The sequence below is a fragment of the Melospiza georgiana genome, chromosome 16 (genome assembly GCF_028018845.1).
Source record: "Melospiza georgiana isolate bMelGeo1 chromosome 16, bMelGeo1.pri, whole genome shotgun sequence".
NCBI lineage: Eukaryota > Metazoa > Chordata > Aves > Passeriformes > Passerellidae > Melospiza > Melospiza georgiana.
The window spans coordinates 9162586-9180407 of NC_080445.1; the positions used below are offsets into that span (position 1 = coordinate 9162586).

At 35.2% G+C, this 17822-nt stretch overlaps 1 protein-coding gene across 2 annotated transcripts in view; it reads left to right on the forward strand.

The window, feature by feature from the left end:
• The window catches only part of SNX29 (sorting nexin 29), a 97590-nt gene that overhangs the window by 52070 nt on the left and 27698 nt on the right, over positions 1 to 17822 (forward strand). For both annotated transcript variants that reach the window (XM_058035697.1, XM_058035698.1), the window contains exons 19-20: positions 2241 to 2381; positions 17030 to 17169. In XM_058035697.1, coding sequence (XP_057891680.1) covers positions 2241 to 2381; positions 17030 to 17169 — 281 coding nt within the window. The remainder of the gene's footprint in view (positions 1 to 2240; positions 2382 to 17029; positions 17170 to 17822) is intronic.

Below are 17822 nucleotides of genomic sequence, written 5' to 3' on the forward strand. Positions count from 1 at the left end.
ATGTGTGCTGCATCATGAGCTTTAATATACCTTTCACAGTCTATTAGTTGATTGTTGATAAATTCAATATGGCACGGGGCTCCAAATGTTGCATTTTTGTTTCTTGCTGTTTAAATGAAATCAATATCTATGTACATAGAAGAGCAGTAAGAAATTTTCCAATAGTTTTATCTAAGAAATCAATCTATGTTTTTGCAGTCCTGAAAAATTTCAATTACAGTGTACAGATTCCTTAGTTAGTTAACTATGGGTTACAGCTTAGCAGGTAATGTTAAACTGCATGATTCATCAAATCACATGTGCAAAGATAAGTGCTTAGTTAAATTAGGATTTCCATATTAAATAACTTAGTTTAAAATAATTTAACCTTTTTTTTGTCATTTCTGCCCCCAGCAGGGAGATTGAGACATGAATCTTGGGAATGTATACAGAATTACAAATAATATATACTGATTGAAGTGAGAATAGGCAGGGAGAGGCCTTAGAGCTGGGTGAATAAAGATTTTAATATAATTTTTACTACATTAAATAGATTTGATTAGAATTATGTAAAATAGTTGCATTTCATGTATTCCTTTATTTGCCTTCAAAGATGTACTCAATTGTTAAAACAGATAGTCTTGTAGGTGTTTAATTATTCTGGCTTTGTTTTCAAAGTGAAAAAGAGTTCTGAATAGTTCTTGCAGACTTACTATTGTGGTTCCCTCATTACAGTATCTGAATCCTTGTTACCAAAACTAGTTGAATTTTTGTTTACATATGCATTTGTAATTCACAATACTCTGGATCTTTTCAATTTAGATGTGCTAATTTTGGAATTATAGCATTCCTTCCTGTAGTAAATGTATTAGTGTTTTCTACACTGAAATATTCTAATTTGACAAAATTTGCATGGTATCTGCTAATACAGTGTATTTGCAGTGTTGCAAAGAGGCCTCCTATAAATTTGAGAAACTAGGTGTCTGAAGAGAGAGCTTCAGAAAGACCAAAGCATGGGGAGTGTTTGTGGGAGAACACAGTCACTTAATCTCTGAAATACTTCCAATCCTTAGAAAAATTGAATTTTTTCTCTGGAGGACTTGCAATATCTCAGAGAGAAGGACCATACCTCAGTCACCAGGAAAAGCTGCAATTCAGTGTTGAAATTGGCCACATCAAAATCCAAATTTTATTTTTATCTAGTTTCCATAAAAATACAGTTATTACTGCCCACTCTGTGTGACCGTGGTTGGTGTTGCTTTTTTACATAAGTGTTCTCCTGATATTTGCCTTACAATTTACTACTAAATTACTGGGGGATTTTGGAGCTGCAAGGCAGCGTCATCAGTACTGTTCCAGTTTAATTCCTGTTGTAAAATACTGAGATTATTAACATACACACACATGCATGAATGAATAAACTACAGATTGCATTGAAGGAGCAGAGGGAAAGGTCACTCTGGATCTTAAGTTATGCTGCTTGGTTTAGAGTTTCTGACTTGTGCTGTTTCAGCATTCTTTTAAACTGTGCCATTCCCTAGGAAAGAGTGAAGTCTCAGTTTTCTGTAAGTATATTTCACTTCTGCATGACATTTTCCTAGAGAAAGCTAGTATTTAGCATGTAATTGGTAATAGGCTCATGAAATAATGAGCAGCAAACAAAAACAGAATCACAAAAACTACAGCTGTGTTAAATTATACTTAATGTCCTATACAAGCTGAAAGAATGAACTGTGTTTATTTTCCAAACAATAAAATTTCTAGTTTAGTTTTCAATGTAATTTTGTTAGGAAGTAAATTAAGTTTCATACTTTGGATAAAATTAGGTTTTGCAATTCTGATGCTACAAAGCTAATTTACAAAGTTGAAAAACTGTGTTGAGGACATAGAAATCAATTTCATAGTGGTATTAAATTATTTTTTCCCTTTGGTCACTGTGTAGTAGAATCTGCTGGAAACCATGGTAACAAGAAGTGCTGCCATGGTTGCCCCAGAGTCATGTTAAAATGAGCAAGCTGTGTTTGTCTTGATTAAAATAGGAGAAAGAGAGAGAAAGAGGAGGAAAAGGGAGAAGGGATAGAATGAGGTTCATGACGTGTACGACAGCAACAGCAAATGCAGTCAGCCGTGGATCTGGGGCTGTGGGGTCCTGGAGCTTGTGGTGTCTCACATGAAGGTGCTCATCCAGGAGGCTTTGGGGAGTGATGGACACACACCAGCCCTGCTTGTCTTTACATGATTCCCTTCCCTGTGTTTTGCAGGTTTATATCAGGATAAAGGATGATGAGTGGAATGTCTATCGAAGGTATGCAGAGTTCAGAAGCTTGCATCAGAAATTACAGAATAAGTACCAGCAAGTGAGGACTTTTAACTTCCCACCAAAAAAGGCTATTGGAAACAAGGTACTTGTACTCACAGTATCAGTAGAAGTTGGGGGAAAACCTCTCTTATGGATACACAAAAAATGAGGTGACTCGAATATTTTCACACCTGCTAGTAGCTGCTATTTTCATAGACTTTCCCCCTGCCAGCTGGAGATTCACTGATGTAGGTAATGCATTGGTTTTTCCACTTACTGAGAAGTTTTATTGAATGGAATATTGGTGTAGTACACAAATGCACAAACCCTCAAACACTCTGCTAGACAGCCTTGTATGTAAAATGAAGTCTCTTCTCCATTTCTCTCCAAAAAAATGCCAGCAATTAACACTGGTGAGTAATTAATCAAATCTTTCTCTAAATTTCAGAACATATCAATCTAAATTCCTTGAATTCCTGCACTCTTCACCAACACCTTTCAGTTCTTTAAACCAGCTTTTTAAAGACATATAGGTACTTAATTCCTGTAATCTGTGTCTTTGTGTCTTAGCCCTGCCATTTTAAAATGGGAATTTGTGTTCTTCTGTCATATAGGGATTTTGAAATGAAACAGTAAATATTGTAGTATGTATGTATTAAATATGTAGTGCCATGTAATTAAAGTCTCTAATCATCAAAACTTCCAACTGATCAAGAGCATAAGTACACTTTGAAATGTACACTGCAAGTCCAGTAAGGATTGAGAAGTAATTGAAGTAATTTTCCTTTGCAATGTAGGAATTATCTAAAAGTTTTTTTAGCTATCACAAGTAAAATCTCCAATATATTGGAGATTTAAATTGTGTTTATGACTGAAACATCTTTACTAAACTGCTGGGTTCTTAAATTAGAGATTTTAAGGTTAAGCAAATTTTTTAGCTTTTACATAGGACTTTCTCTTTTTACTATTTTTTTACCTTTGTGTCACCGAGTTCTTATATAAAATATTTTAGAAACTCCAGCCGTAGTGATCCTTGTAGTCATCAAAAGACAGCTGACATAATGACTGCAAAATTCAGATCTTCATGGCACTGTGTTTGGTTTATGATCACAGTACAAGGTATATTATTAAAATGCCACAATTGTCCTTTGTCTGTGTTAGAAAACAATCTTTGCTAATTTGTATGAAGTAGTATAAATTTTGAAAAAGAAATAGAAAAAAGTTAGAAATTCCTTACTGACATTCAGATGTCAGTGAATGTGGATTATGAATGTTTAAAGATAGTAACTTTGACTTCCAATGATTACAAAATACAGGTATTTTGTAAAAATGAGTAGGTAAGTTTGGCACATGTGAAATGGCAGTGATGCACATAATCTGGTGGTGATGATACCATATATATAGGAAATGTATCAATAAAATGCGTGTGTCTGTTTGCTTGGCATAAGGTCCAGTTAATGTGGTTCATTGCCTGCTGACTGAGGAAATGGAAGTACTTATAAGAGCTTTCCTGCTTTTTTTTCATCTATTAGAAGATCATGCATTTTTCATTTAATTTTTAGTGGAAGGGTTTGTAATGGAAACCAGGCATTTTCTTCTTTGTTCCATAACTAATTCTCCTTTTTTTGAAGTGATGGAGTATCAGCCACTTCAGTAAATTACAAAAGACGCCTTTTAAGCTTTTTTGGATACTCTTTCATCTTTAATTACTTTAAATACTAATTGAGTTACAACTTCAGTTGCACAGTTGATGCATACAAAATTATCAGTTGAGCAACTCATTAAAAAATTTGCATTGCTTATTCTTACGGTGCTTTAGCTTTGAGCCAAAATTCTACCTTAATCTTGCATAAACCCACAACCACTTATCAGATCTCAGAGAAAGGGTTTTTTCTTTACAGTGAGAAGTGGGTGCCATCCATTGCACTCCTGAAAGTCTCCTGTGATGAGATGTGGGGCAGTGCTGTGGTTGTGACCTGGCAAGTCACAGGGTGACATTGTCACCTCAGCTGTGCAAGGCTCAGTCTGTCACACTGGAGTTGTTTTGTACAGCCCATTGTGCAGGCAGATTTTTGTCCTTTTAGTGGGGCTATTTTCTATGTGTCACAGAATGTGTTCCCCTTTGGAAATTTACCATTTGGAAAATAAGTGTGCTGACTGCCTGAGATGGGTTAAAGGCTCTGAGATGTCCCTGTTTTCCATGGCCAGTTGAAGGTTTAAAATGAAGGTTTAAAAATTTAGTATAAAAATAATGAATTCATGTGGGAATGTGTAGGGGGATAGAGTAGAAGAAACTAAAGATAGTGTAGGAAGTAATCTCACACCTAAAGAGTTGCAGCTGGGCCAATTATCAAAGATCAGGAACAGGCCTGACTTTAACAGGCCACAGCTGTAAGCAATGAGAAGATGATGCTATAAAAGAGTGGGGAGAATCCCTTGAGAAGGGAACTGGAGTCAGTGGCTGCTGTGAGAAGAAGAAAGAGTCGGTGCTCTGAGGAGCTGCCCAGGAGAAAAACCAAATAGGTATGGAACTTTTGTGATAAGGAGACAAAAGTATGGAACCCCTGTAATAAGATGACAACAGGAATGTCTGTCTTGGAATTCTGCAGAACTTTCAGTTTAGGATGAGGATTTGTGCAGGATGTTACACATGGAAGTGCTTGGTAATGAACATTAGAAGAGATCTTGCCAATACTACTTTTTTCAATGCTGCTTTTTAGATGTAGTGGCTACCACAGCCCATTTACCTTTAAATATGCAGTTAGTTTTCAGTAGATATTTTTTCTCATGATATTACGTTTGCTGGTTTTGATAGAATTAGAGCTGTCTTTCCATTTCTAGATTAATCAATACAATCTTAAATCAATGCCTAAAGAAGAGGTTCAGTAGCTGAATTCTGCTAACAAAAGTATCTCTTATATCAGTCTATGGTTTTCATATCCATTACAACTTCTCAGTGTTATTAGATGCCCAAATAACATATTGGTAAAAACCAGTCCTCCAGGTGGAAATGGCTAAAAATGATCATTTTACAGCTTTTGGAAAATGGCATTGATGCTTTTATATCCTTTTATATCCTGAATGAGTTTATTCACTGCACCCCTTCAGTGCCCTCTGTACTGTGGGGTTAATGAAGGTGATTTGTTTCTTGTAGATGTCAGAGGCATCCAAAGGTCTTGCTGTAATTGAAACCAGCACTGAATTTCATGTTCAGTTACATTCCCCAGATTTAGGAACCTCCAGGACCACAAGAGGACACCATATTCTGCAGAATGGCCTGGAATCCCTCCTGCAGATGGATACAATACTGTCCAGTGCTTTGCTATGCAAAATATTGGAGCTCAGAGGAGGGAACTTTACTAGAAGAGAGAAATGTAGAATAAAATACAGAGAAATATTAATTTTCATACATATTTTCCCTGATTACTGCAGTAGCAGACAGGGAGGTCAGATTCAAATGCTAAGTTGCAGAGTTTGATGTTGGGAAAATCCAAAAAGAAAGCAGAATTTCAGCTGAATGAGTATTTTAAAAAATTGGAAAATCAAGTTTTATATATCTTCATCAAGTAGCAGTGGAATTTGAAAATATTTAACAATTATAACTCATTAATAATAATAATATAAATCTTGATCATTATGTTTGTAATGTATTTTTGCCTTTCATTTGTTTTCCTTCAGTTGAGACAATTTATCTTAAAAGTTCATGTTCATGGTATTTCAACAAATTGTGTGTAATATTAAAAACTAGCTTTAATGCTTGAGGAAGCCTGCATTTAATAACAGAAAACCAATTAGTTGAAAAATAGCTGAAAAGAGGAAAGAATACTGCTTTGGACAAGTAACCTTTTTGCAATTACAAAGAAGAGTGTGTATTTGCCTTTCAGCTTGGTAACCTCATTTTCAGCATATTAGTTTAACATTTGAATTTAGTTTGAACTCAAGTTTGAACTAAAATAAAGCAGGGATGAGAGTAATTTCTTTTATAAATGTTGCTTTGAATCAAGTTAGATATTTACTGAAGGAAAATAATAGTGCTGGCAAGAGTCCATGTGTTAATTTTCATATATACTAGTCCCTATGCTGTGTATTTTCAACTAAAGATCTTTCAGTGCTGGTAGCAAATAGTTGTCAACATTTTTATGAGTATCCTGACAAGAATAAGAGTTCTTTTTTCAATTCATTGCCTTATTTGAGTAAAACAAGAAATACATTTGTTCCCTTGTGTTATGTGTGTAAGGCATGTCATATACTCAACGTACATTTTAATTATTTTTTAGCATGCAGATCAATTTCTTTAAAACTTACAAATTTCAGCTGTATTGTTAACATTTGAACTATTCAGGTTTTGTAATTTTAAAGCACGTTCCCCATGTATCAGCCTGGTTTGTGATTTGCTCAGTATTTTCTATGTAGCTGTATATACCAAGATTTTTAATTTCAAATTGATTTTTCTTACATGAGATAGATTTTTTTTTTTTTTTTTTCTTTTTCCTTTTAGCAAGCCTTCAGGTACTTTGGATCTTTTGAACTCATCTGTCCATTCTCACTGATTGTCACTGCTGCCTTCCTGGCAGGAGTGCCCGGGACAGGGTGGATTCCATGGGGCAGCACTGCAGTGTGCCTGCTTCTGGGGAGCACGTGAGGAGGAGCTCTGTACACCCACCACTTGATTGGAAAGGGTTCCCTGTAGGTTTTTGCATACAAATACAATTTAAACTTTTTCATTTAAGATAACATTTAGCTTACATTTGGCTTCTGAACCTTTGCTGGTGTTGTAGTTGGTGTCTCTCAAAATAATAATGAAATATTAATACATGAATATTTACTGGACTGACTAGTCTAATTTTTTAAATATTGCAGCAGCCTTAAAATCCCAGTTGCTGCTTCTACATTGGGCAGATTATAGTAATTGAGTAAAGATCTAATTAAGAATCCTCTTGCAAGAGTGTTGTCCCAGTAGAGGGCATATCAAAATAGAAATTGTTCTTTGGTTCCACTGAAGACCTGAATTCACTGATTGTCTAAGTGAGGAGAAATTGAATCAGGTAGCTTTGCCCTGAGTGCTGACTTGACTGCATGATATCCTCTGCTTTCCTTTAAAATACTGGATACCCCACATGGAAAGGATACACAGCACTTTGCTGAGATCAGAAGAGTGACTTTGCTGTGACTTCGCAGTTGCACTGGGGGAACAATACAGAACTCTAAAATAAATGTTTCAAATGTCACTTCAATAAAACGAATAGCTACTTTTCACCCATCAGTGGCTAAACTAATATGTAGATTAATTTGTATATGTCCCTATTTTAAAAAGTTAAAAAATATCATGTGCATGTATTGAAAAAGATTCTCTTGGTATATAGACATACATGAGCATGCATGTGGCAACATCAGACCCCATTTGGGTTCTATATGAAGTTGCCTTCAGGAATGTGTGTTGTGATTCTGCAAGTTCTGCTCCCAGGAGCTCTTTCTCCCATTATGTCTGTGGAAACTTTCCTTTGCTCACAGAGTGCAGATGGATTCCTTTTCTTTTGTTCCCAACAGCAAAGTTTTATCAGAGTTTGTTTGCCTGTTGCTGAAGATAGTGAAGAGTTTAAGATAGGCTGTAGGATAACTATTTTAGGATTAAAAAGCAGAGAAGATAAAGATTTTATTGCAAGTAAAAGAAAACAATAGAGCTTGCTCTTGTGCTTGCAGTGTTTATTGATTTTTAAGGAACTTTGTCAAGTAGAGTTCTCTGGCTTTATGTATGTATATATATATATGAAGAAATATATAAATATGAAGTTTATATATATAAAAAGAAATTTTAAGCCATTCAAATTAGAGTTTGAGTGTTAGCATTTTTGCTGTTAAGGGTTTCACATGGTGTTATTGCTGTGTAACCTCTGTCATCCATTTCTCTCCTGCAAAAGCTGATTGCCATTTTTGGTGAGCAGGACCTGTCTATTCACAGACAGCATGCCCTTAAAGCTGCTTTTAGACCAGATGATGGGGGAACTGAAGTCCCTTTGGAAAGGGAAGCAGCATGATAGGAACAAGGTTTTTTAAGAAACACACACACCCCTCCCACATAAAATATGTATTTGAAAATGGGAAGTATAACAATTCCTGTTTAACTAGTACATAAACAACAACAGAAGACATATGGAATGTTTGAAATAGGATGGTGCAGGAAGAATCTTAGAAGAGGAAGCAATTTCATTTTAGATTTGGCTGTTTTTCTGTCAAAATTCAGTAAAACAATTCAGGGCATCCTAAAATTTAAGTATGTGTTTGGCTTGCATTGAATCAGAAGTACAGATATATCTGCTTTTGTCCTCTATGAGATTTAGGAGCTCACAGGAACCATCTTTCATCAGATTAGTTTGTCAAAGTCAGACTGGCAGGGGGAGCTGAGAAGAAAGCAAAACTTGTTGTTAATGCATGTGGGACAGGGGGCTAAATAATGTTTCTTGGTACTAAGCTTTGATATCCAATGTCTTCTAGTAGAATTGGTAGAAAATTATGACTCTGATGTTTCAGAATTGGGATACATTTATTAAAGGAGAAAAGCCTTGAAAATATAAATCCTCAAGTTATATGTTAAAAATTTGAAGTTAAATATTGCTTTCACTAATGCTAGTTAGCTATGATGTAATATAGAAGCTTAAATTCTGTATTCTTGACTTTCAAAGTAAGTAGATTTTAATTTTCAACCTTCTTAGCGGGCTTAACCTAGTGTATTGACTTATTTTCATACAGTCTTTTGCCTTGTGGGTTATAGGAAAAACTGTAGCTAATATATATTTGACAGATATACTTGTGCTATAGTGTGGGTGAAAGGGAGAGAAATTGACCCATTTGTATTGTGGTCAAACTGGGAAAGGAACTCAAGTTAATCTCGTATATGGTTGTATGTGATAATTCTATAATATACCACAATTTTTGTGCCATTCTAAAGCCACAAAAGAAACTTTGTGTTGTATGTTCACTGTGTTACTTTGTAGCTGAAAAGTTCAATTCTCAAAGAAACTTTAAAATAGCAATTGGGATTAAATGAATACAAATTGGTTTTCAAATATGTAACTTAGTTGTGGTACCATACAAATGGAAATAAAAATAATGTGACTCCTGGCATAGTCATTAAGATTTCTAGTCACAGCCCACCTGTTTCCTAACACTGTCACCTGCTCACTAAGGGGGAATACAGAGTATTTCAGATTTTGAATCCAGATCCTCTGGGTTTTCTACTGCATAAGACTGCAGTTGATATTTTATGTATACAGCACTTAGAAAAGAGCATTCAGTTCTTCTTCATTTCCATTTTTTTGTCATATCAGTATCCAAGAGAAGAGAAATAAGTCAGCAGGAAATGGTTGGCTTTTATGTGACAAATACTTTATAGTAAATGCTTGCCATAGTGTGGCATGAAATGTCTGGGTTACCTGAAACTCGGCATGAAGGTTAAATTGAGCAGAGTGCAGAGCAGCACATTTCATTTTCAGGGCTTTAATTTAAAAGGTAAACAGTTCTCCAGCTCGTGCTTCTCCATCTCCATCAGAATGTCTCACTGAATTAATCTGTTCATTTGGTGCTCAAGGGCACCATTTCAATGAAATAGTGAATTGAGTCATTTTCTTTTCAAGTTAGAAAAATTTCCTGCTAATTGCTGTTGAAGTTTAGGAAGAAGGAATGCAGACTATTTAGGGTCTACAAAACAAAACTTTGCCTGTCAAGAGATGTTTTTATTCTTGCTGTCTTGTAATGCTATAATCAAGAGAAGCAATTTATTCTAACAAATTATTGAATATAGAGCCCATAGAAACAGTTCAGATGGTGTTGCTTTGCATCATGACATTATGGGGAAAAAAAGGAAAGTAATTTACATGCTGCTTGGACAACTGCTAGATAAAAATATGGCAGTTTTATAACAACTCATGCGTCATTTAGATATTCTAGTAGCCTCCTGGTATAAAATGAAAATATAAAAATAAATTTTCTATATTTATTTCTTATTGTGGTGGTGATGCTAAATTACCAAGTTACTTGGATTAATAAGCTTCCTTTCAGAGAAATCTTAACAGGGACACCTAATTACAAAAATAAAAGTAATACTTTTTTTTTTAATTTGAGATTTTACCCACATTTTTGCCTTTCCTTACATATTGTTGTGCTTGATTTCACTTCTCTTCTCCTTCCCAAAATGTATTGTTTTATAAATATTGGAAAACTTTAATCTTAGTTGCTATAAAGCTTTTTGGGTAGTTGCTAGTACCAAAGATATTGATTGTTAATTTTTTAAAAAGACTACAAACTATTAAATACTTCAGATCATGTGAAATGCTGTCAGCACTTCCTGCATGAAAAATTTGGCTTTTTTCATTGTATCATTTAAAATATCTTTGCATGAAGGCACAATAAATTATGGGCACTTAATATCAATATTCCTCATTAATTCAACTTGTATTTTAGAAAACAGAATCATCCCATCAGAATGTATATGAATGAGAGTTTTGTTAAAGAAGAATCTAGAATTTTACATGAGAGTTAAGTTTTTGTTTCATTACTGATTTTTTAATCAATTTATTGATTTTTTTTCATCACTGTAAGCTTACTGTGTATAGAAGCTTGTACATTGTAAGCAGTGTATGTAGCATGTTTCTAAAGGATTTTGAGGTGGGTTATTTTGTTGTTATTTTAAATTCAGAGTCTGTCTTTATTGGTCTTCAGGGCATTTTCAACCAGATTAAAGAATGAAATTAGGAAAGAAAACTGCAGTGTTGGAGAGAAGCACTGAACTGAGACACATTTTAACTAATATTGTTGATAGTTATTACTGTACTATAGGCCAGTGAAAAAATGGATCTCAATTTCATGAACTGTTGTGTTGTAGTTTGCAGAATCTCCTGAATAAAATTATAGGGTAGACTGCTAATACTTTATCTGAGGAGAAAACAGAGTGTTTCCCTATTCAATAGCTGAGCAAGAGATGAGCCCTAGGGGTCTTGCTGCAGTTTTTTATTGATGCATTTTAATTAACAGTTGATTCCTGACCAGTTGACAAATTAACACGTGGTTGGCATACGTCTTTAAATAACAAAATATTTAGATGACACTGGATTTTATTAGCATAGCATTACCAAGTTCTTTTGCTGACAGTGGCATTAACCACAACAGTAAAAAGAGATCAGTTTTAGATTTATTCTCAAGATTTCTTTTTTCTGTTGGCATATTTACTGATTAAAATGCTGCTTTGAATAAATTGGTGCTTGACTGAGGGCATTGCAGGACTGTAGCTCACACTCAGCATGTCTGCTGCTGGCTGGGTTTGCAGCAATGCCTTTTTCAAACTCCTTTATCTAAAAGCACTTTTCTGGTACCATTGAAATGAACCCAGAGCTGGAGATGGAAATGCATCAGCTATTTTAGTAGAGAAACACAGAGTAATAATTACAATTATGTACTAAATCTCTGTTTAAAGGAAAATAGATTTCTTTTCAAAACTGACAGTTCCTTGATTTCTTCTTTGTATCTCATCCTCTTAAATTGCTGTTTGTTCCACTGAACAGTAAATGGACAAAAAAATCTCACACTGGGATGGGGAAAATGACAATTTCGTGTATTGTATCCCTTTGTTATGTTGTATAATGCTGGTCTGGTTCTGCCATACAGAATCTGGCAATACAAGTAAGATGGAAATTTAAAGTTTATATAGTTTCAATAATTTATGATTTTTGTGTAATATTGTGACATCTGGTATATTTAGGTTTGGAAACTGTACCTTCCTAAAAGTTTTATGATGCTATGTTTAATAGCTACTTAAGGACACATGTACTGAAGTTTTATTTTACTGTGATCTGTGTAAAGGTGTCAGTCTGTAAAGTGAATATTTGCTATATAACTTTTAATTACAACTAGTGAGAATGACTCAGCAATTGAATATTTAATTAGCTCCCACCTCAGCTTCTGATTGCTAGCTTCATTTTGAGGTTAGCATTTGGTGCCTCATAAATAGATAAAAACTGATATGATAATTTTGCTAAGACTAGTTGGCCAAAATGACGGAAAAGATTAGGCTACATTAGAATAACCTGAGTTTATTTCTGCATTTGCAGGTTCAACTTTGAATAGCATTATTGTCAGCTTCATTTAGGATGGGATGCATTGTGTGGTATCAGAGGCTGATTAAAGTCCTAAAGCCATATTTACTTTTATTTCATATTTCCTTTTATCTTAATTGAGTTTGGTTGAGCCCTCAGCTGTTTTGTTGTTTGGTTTTGTTTGGGTTGTCTTTTCCCCTGTGCCACCAGCAGGAGGTTGGTTAAATGCTAAGTGATGGTTAGAACCTCAGGAGCAGTGAGTTTGATGTTGATTGCAGCAGCACCAAGCCCAGAATCTAAAAGTGTTTTATCTGTCCCTAAATCATGGCAGGTAACCATGGCAATCATAGCATTTCCAAAAGCTCCTGGAAAATATTTGAAACATCTTAAGCGAGCTGTCCCATTAATAATGAAGAATATCAGTGTTTCACCATCTGTTCCATACTAGCAGTGTGTATAAAAGACCAGCAGTTGTGTGAAACAATTTAAACTGCAAGTGGGAATGAACTTGGCTTGTAATGAAAAACTGCAAAAGAACATGATATAAAATATGGTGCATCAAGACTCTGCTTCTTGGTTTTACACCTTAACAGCATCTTCTAATATATGTTGAGACTCTATAACTCTTCCATTATCTATTACAATATTTAGATATTTGTAATTTGATACTAGCATTTTGCTATGGGCAGAAAAGACGTGGCAAATTATCAGTCAAAAAGAAGCTCATACAACATTTTGGGAGACAGGAATTGCAGATTAAAAATATTTTACCAGATGTGTTTTGATGCTTCTGTAATCTGAAGAAGTTTTTTGCTTGTTAACTGAAATTTTGTGGTCTCTTAATCAAAACTATGTGCTCTTGAACTGTAGGTTAGTAAGTTACTTTCACTCTAGTGCAGAAACAATAGCACCTTGATTTTTTTAGAAAATATGCCTGAAATCTTCAGTGAAAAACTGGGTCTTAATATTTAAGTACTGCTACTTTATCTTTCTGTGTATGTATTTGTTTCCCTAAAAATGAAAGTGTGAAATCTAACCTTTAATAATGTGAAAATGCAAAGGTTTCTTGCAAATATATTGATAATTTTAACAAAATTACTTTGTCCTCAAAGTACATTTCACATCAAGTGTATGTAAATGTGTTTATTGAACCTTAGGGGAAGATCTTTGCTGTTTTCTGTGTGAGTACAAATGCAAATGTAGGCTTCTATCAACTCATAAAATCACCAAAGATGTATACTAAAAGTAGGAGGTGGGAGTCACTGATACAAACCCACAGCAGAAAATTTCCCTGTATTTTTTGCTTGTAAATAAAAGTAGGTGTTTGTTTACAAGTTGGAATGTATAAAGTACTATCTAGATTTCTGCTGGGGATAATTGGGCCCAATGAAAAGAAGGTTATAGGTACCTTTTTGTAATTTAAGACTGAAAAAATTGACCAGGCTTTGAGCCAGTTGTGTTTTTCTGTTACCAGTTGTTCTGTTTACTATATTGTGACAAAACCTCTTTATTACTGCAACAGCTTGGCAGTAACAGCTCTGTGCTAAAATCATTGCTCTGAGTAGCCAACCTGCTGTTGCAAAATGCACGTTTAATGATAAAGTGCAGACCTGGAGCTGAATCATTTTGACCTTGCTTTACATTGCTTCTGGTGAGGACAACGAGCCTTAGTACATGGTACAGAATTTCATGGTAGATTGCTTGGTGTTTGTTTTACAGATCAAATTCATGTCAGAGTAAAAGAACATTTTAAACTGTTTTCAGGCTGGGTTTTTATTTCTGGGGTGTTTTGCCTTTTTCTTAGACAAATGGCAGAAAAATAGCCATGTTATGAGCATTAATTTGTTCAGCTGTAAACAGCAAAAAGTGCCTTCCCTAAGCATGTCCTGGCAGTCTTAATTAGAAAAGTCCTTTGTTTTCTGTAGTCAAGGAGACTCTTTAGAGTAACATAAGGGATGGAAAGTACCTACATTCAGCATTTGGCTCCATCTCTATAACAAAGTCCTTCCTGTGAAAGAAGATGTTTTTTGTTAAATGCATTTGCAGTACAGAAACAATACTAAAGGAATGCAACTTCTGCTTAAGAGAAAACTTAAACATAATTGAAATAATTTCAGAATTGAAAATACTGTTGTGGAAGATTTGTGACCAAAAAAACTTCAGAACTGAAAAAGCTGCGGAATGTGGTATTTAACAATGGAGCTTTTATTGTGAAAATGTAACCGAGAGCAGCTAAGGAACAGAATGAACAAGTGCAGTGAGGGTGAGGCAGCTCTGGGAGGGCTCTGAGCTGGGAGTGGCTCCTGGAGCAAAGCAGGATTGTCCTGCCCATGGCACAGCCTGGCAGCACCTGGGGCAGGGAGGCTGCATCCGAAAGGGGCTCAGGTGCCAAATGTCCCCTCTGCTCATGTGGTTAAAGCTTCCAGAACCAAAGCTCTTCCACAGACTTTGTTTTCTTCCCAGACATCTCCCAGGAGTCCCTGCCTTGTCTTCATGCCCATGCAGCTGGTGGCAGCAAAGGAGTGTCCTTTCAGTGGGGTGATGTGGGGCTTTAAATCCTCAGAGAGGAGAGAGGGGAACACAAGGGTTCCTTGAGCCTCACCAAAAAATCCAGTGGGAACAAAAATCTTAGTGAAAAGAAAAAAAGTAGTTACATAGGTGCTATTCAATGCTAATTGTTTAATTAGCATGGAAGAACACATTTATTTATTATTATAGTTCCTTTTTGTGGTAATATTATGTGACATCATGAATTAAAATGTTTGCTTTAATGTTCCCAACAGCTTGTCTAGCTTCAGTTGCACAGATTTGTCCTCCTACAGCAGGGCAGGGGGCAGGCTCTGCTCTGCTCTGTCCCAGCAGCTGCTCTCAGCCCTGGGAGCTGGGCAGGTGACCCTGCAGAGGGGCCTGGGGGGATTTCCAGCACCACAACTTTGTTGGTTTAATAGAGGATGAGTTTCAAATCACTTGCAACACAACTGGTGTGTATGTTGCTGAAAGAATATGTGACTGATAAAAATGAAATAGCAATGTATATAATATATAGTTTTTTTAAAATTTTCACTTAGATCTCCATTGAATTAATTTATTTGATTAATGAATACATTAATTAATTTTTCATTACATTACTACATTGAATGCATTAATGTAGAACTGGAATGTTAAAACAGGACTGGACATCTGTGTAAGTTGATATGTAGAAAACAAAATTAAAATTAATCTGTATATGTTTTGGAATTTAACGAATTTAATTAAACATTGTAAGCACTGCTTAAGTTTTTGAAGTCTGTAAGTATGGATGTGTTCAGCAGTTTCTTACATCTTACTCTGTTATGTCCCTACAATTATGTCCGATTTGTTATTCCTAAAAATATGCCTGTTCCTGGTAACTTCTAATGAGAGGGAAGAACAGAACAGAATGTCAGTGAAGGTTCTAGGAATGCTACAGCAAATTCCTCCTGAACTTGAAGGAGGATCCCTGCTTTGATGGTGTTGTTCTGTTCTATCTAGGGAAGCAATAACCTTCAGATTTGCATCCCCTGCATGGCAGCATGGGCTGAACCTTTTCCATTCAATGAATTTATTCAGTGTTGTCAAATGTATTTATGGTGTTTTGTTGGCGGCTTTGGTTTTTCCCCCCCAAGAAAGAAGAATTAATTTCAATTCCTTTTCTTACAGACATAAATAATACAGGTTGGATAGACACATCTTTTAGATAATGGTTGTTTTTGAGAGCTGTAGCTGTCTAATAATAGGTTTGGCTTTGTGCCTGAGGAACATCCTGTGCCATTTAACCAGGTGAGCTGTGCCAGCCTGCCTGAGACAGAGCATAAAGCATCCAGCCCCTGATGGCAGTGTGAACCTGGGAGAGCTCCCTGTTCCTGGGAAATGTGGCACCTTTAGATTATAGTCTATGTCATTGTCATCCCTCACAGGGAAAAGGTTTCAATGACATGGAAGTTATGGCATGCCTGGCATCTTGGTTGTGATAAACTTTTCACTTCTAGGTCCATCAGCAGAATGTGGAGTTTATAGAACTATTCTATTTATTTGGGCCAACAGAGTATAAAATCCTGGATGTAAAATGCTACAGAAACTCCAGTAAAATATTTTAATGAGAAGTGTGATACAATATTTAAAAAAATCTATATGAAGACATCATCACAAAATTATAATTTAATAACATAAAAATGCTGGAGAAATACTTGACCAGTCTGGAGTTTGTGAACCCAACATCTGAAAAGTGTGAATTGGGGTGACATTGTGGGAGTAAGTCAGCATTTCCTCCTGCAAAGACTGTTGATTCTGGATCTCAAAAAACATGGCATAAATTTTTATGCCACAGCCTCTGTGCTGCTATGCTGCTCCGCCTCTCTAAGATTGCAGTGGTTTATGGTCCAGAGAAGACAGATTCTGCCAGGGAGAAGATCTGACATCTTGTCAGTGGATGTTTTTGTGACACAGGTTTTATTAGGATTCATGATTTTCCTTTATCTGTAAGGACAGAGTCAAGGGATTTTTGCGTATTGCCAACATATTTATATAGCCATAATAACAAGAGATCTTCAAAATAAAGATTTTTAGGCTTACCAGGACTGTTTAGTTACATGATGAAGTTGAGAAACATGTTCTTTGTGCCATTTATATTTTTCCTCTCTATTTTTAGGATGCAAAGTTTGTAGAAGAGCGACGCAAGCAGCTACAAAATTACCTAAGGAATGTAATGAACAAAATTATTCAAACTGTGCCAGAATTCACAGCCAATCCCAAAAAAGAGACACTTATTCAGCTGATGCCCTTTTTTCTGTAAGTATCTGTCAAGTACTCAAGAAAATATTAAGGTTTTTTCATCACAGATTAATTTAAAATATAATGCCAGCATCTCCAAAATCTTTAAATCAGTGCTTTTTTAAAAATAGAAGGCTCCTGTTCAGATTGCAGGTGCTTTTTTTATATTTAAAGAAATATATGAGAAACAGTATTATTTTTGTTTATTTAAATGGGGATTTTGAATGAAAATCACAGTGTAAAGCTTTCAGAAATAGCTAATGACTTTAAAATCTGCATCCATACATGCTCTTTAAACATTAGGTATTTTCAATTTATTTTATTTGGTCTTCCTTAGTTTTGTGTGTTTTTTGTTTTTGTTGGTTTTTTTTTTTTTTTTTTCCTTCTGTTGGGTTTCTATTATTTTTTAACCTTTGTTTTGGATGGGGGTAGAGCAGTATTAAGGTCCTTACTAACCTAATAAAAAAGTCAAGCTGTTGAGCTCTTTTTAGCTGAATTTTGCAGTCTGCTGATGCATGTTTGATTTCATTCATGTTCAAGTTGAATATGTCCAGAAATAAGTTGTCTGTTAAATTTTGATATACCTTTGATATACCATCACACAGGGGGTATAATCTGGTAAAGCTGTCCCTTTTCCCTTTAAACTAATTTCTTCATGTATTTGTAAATAT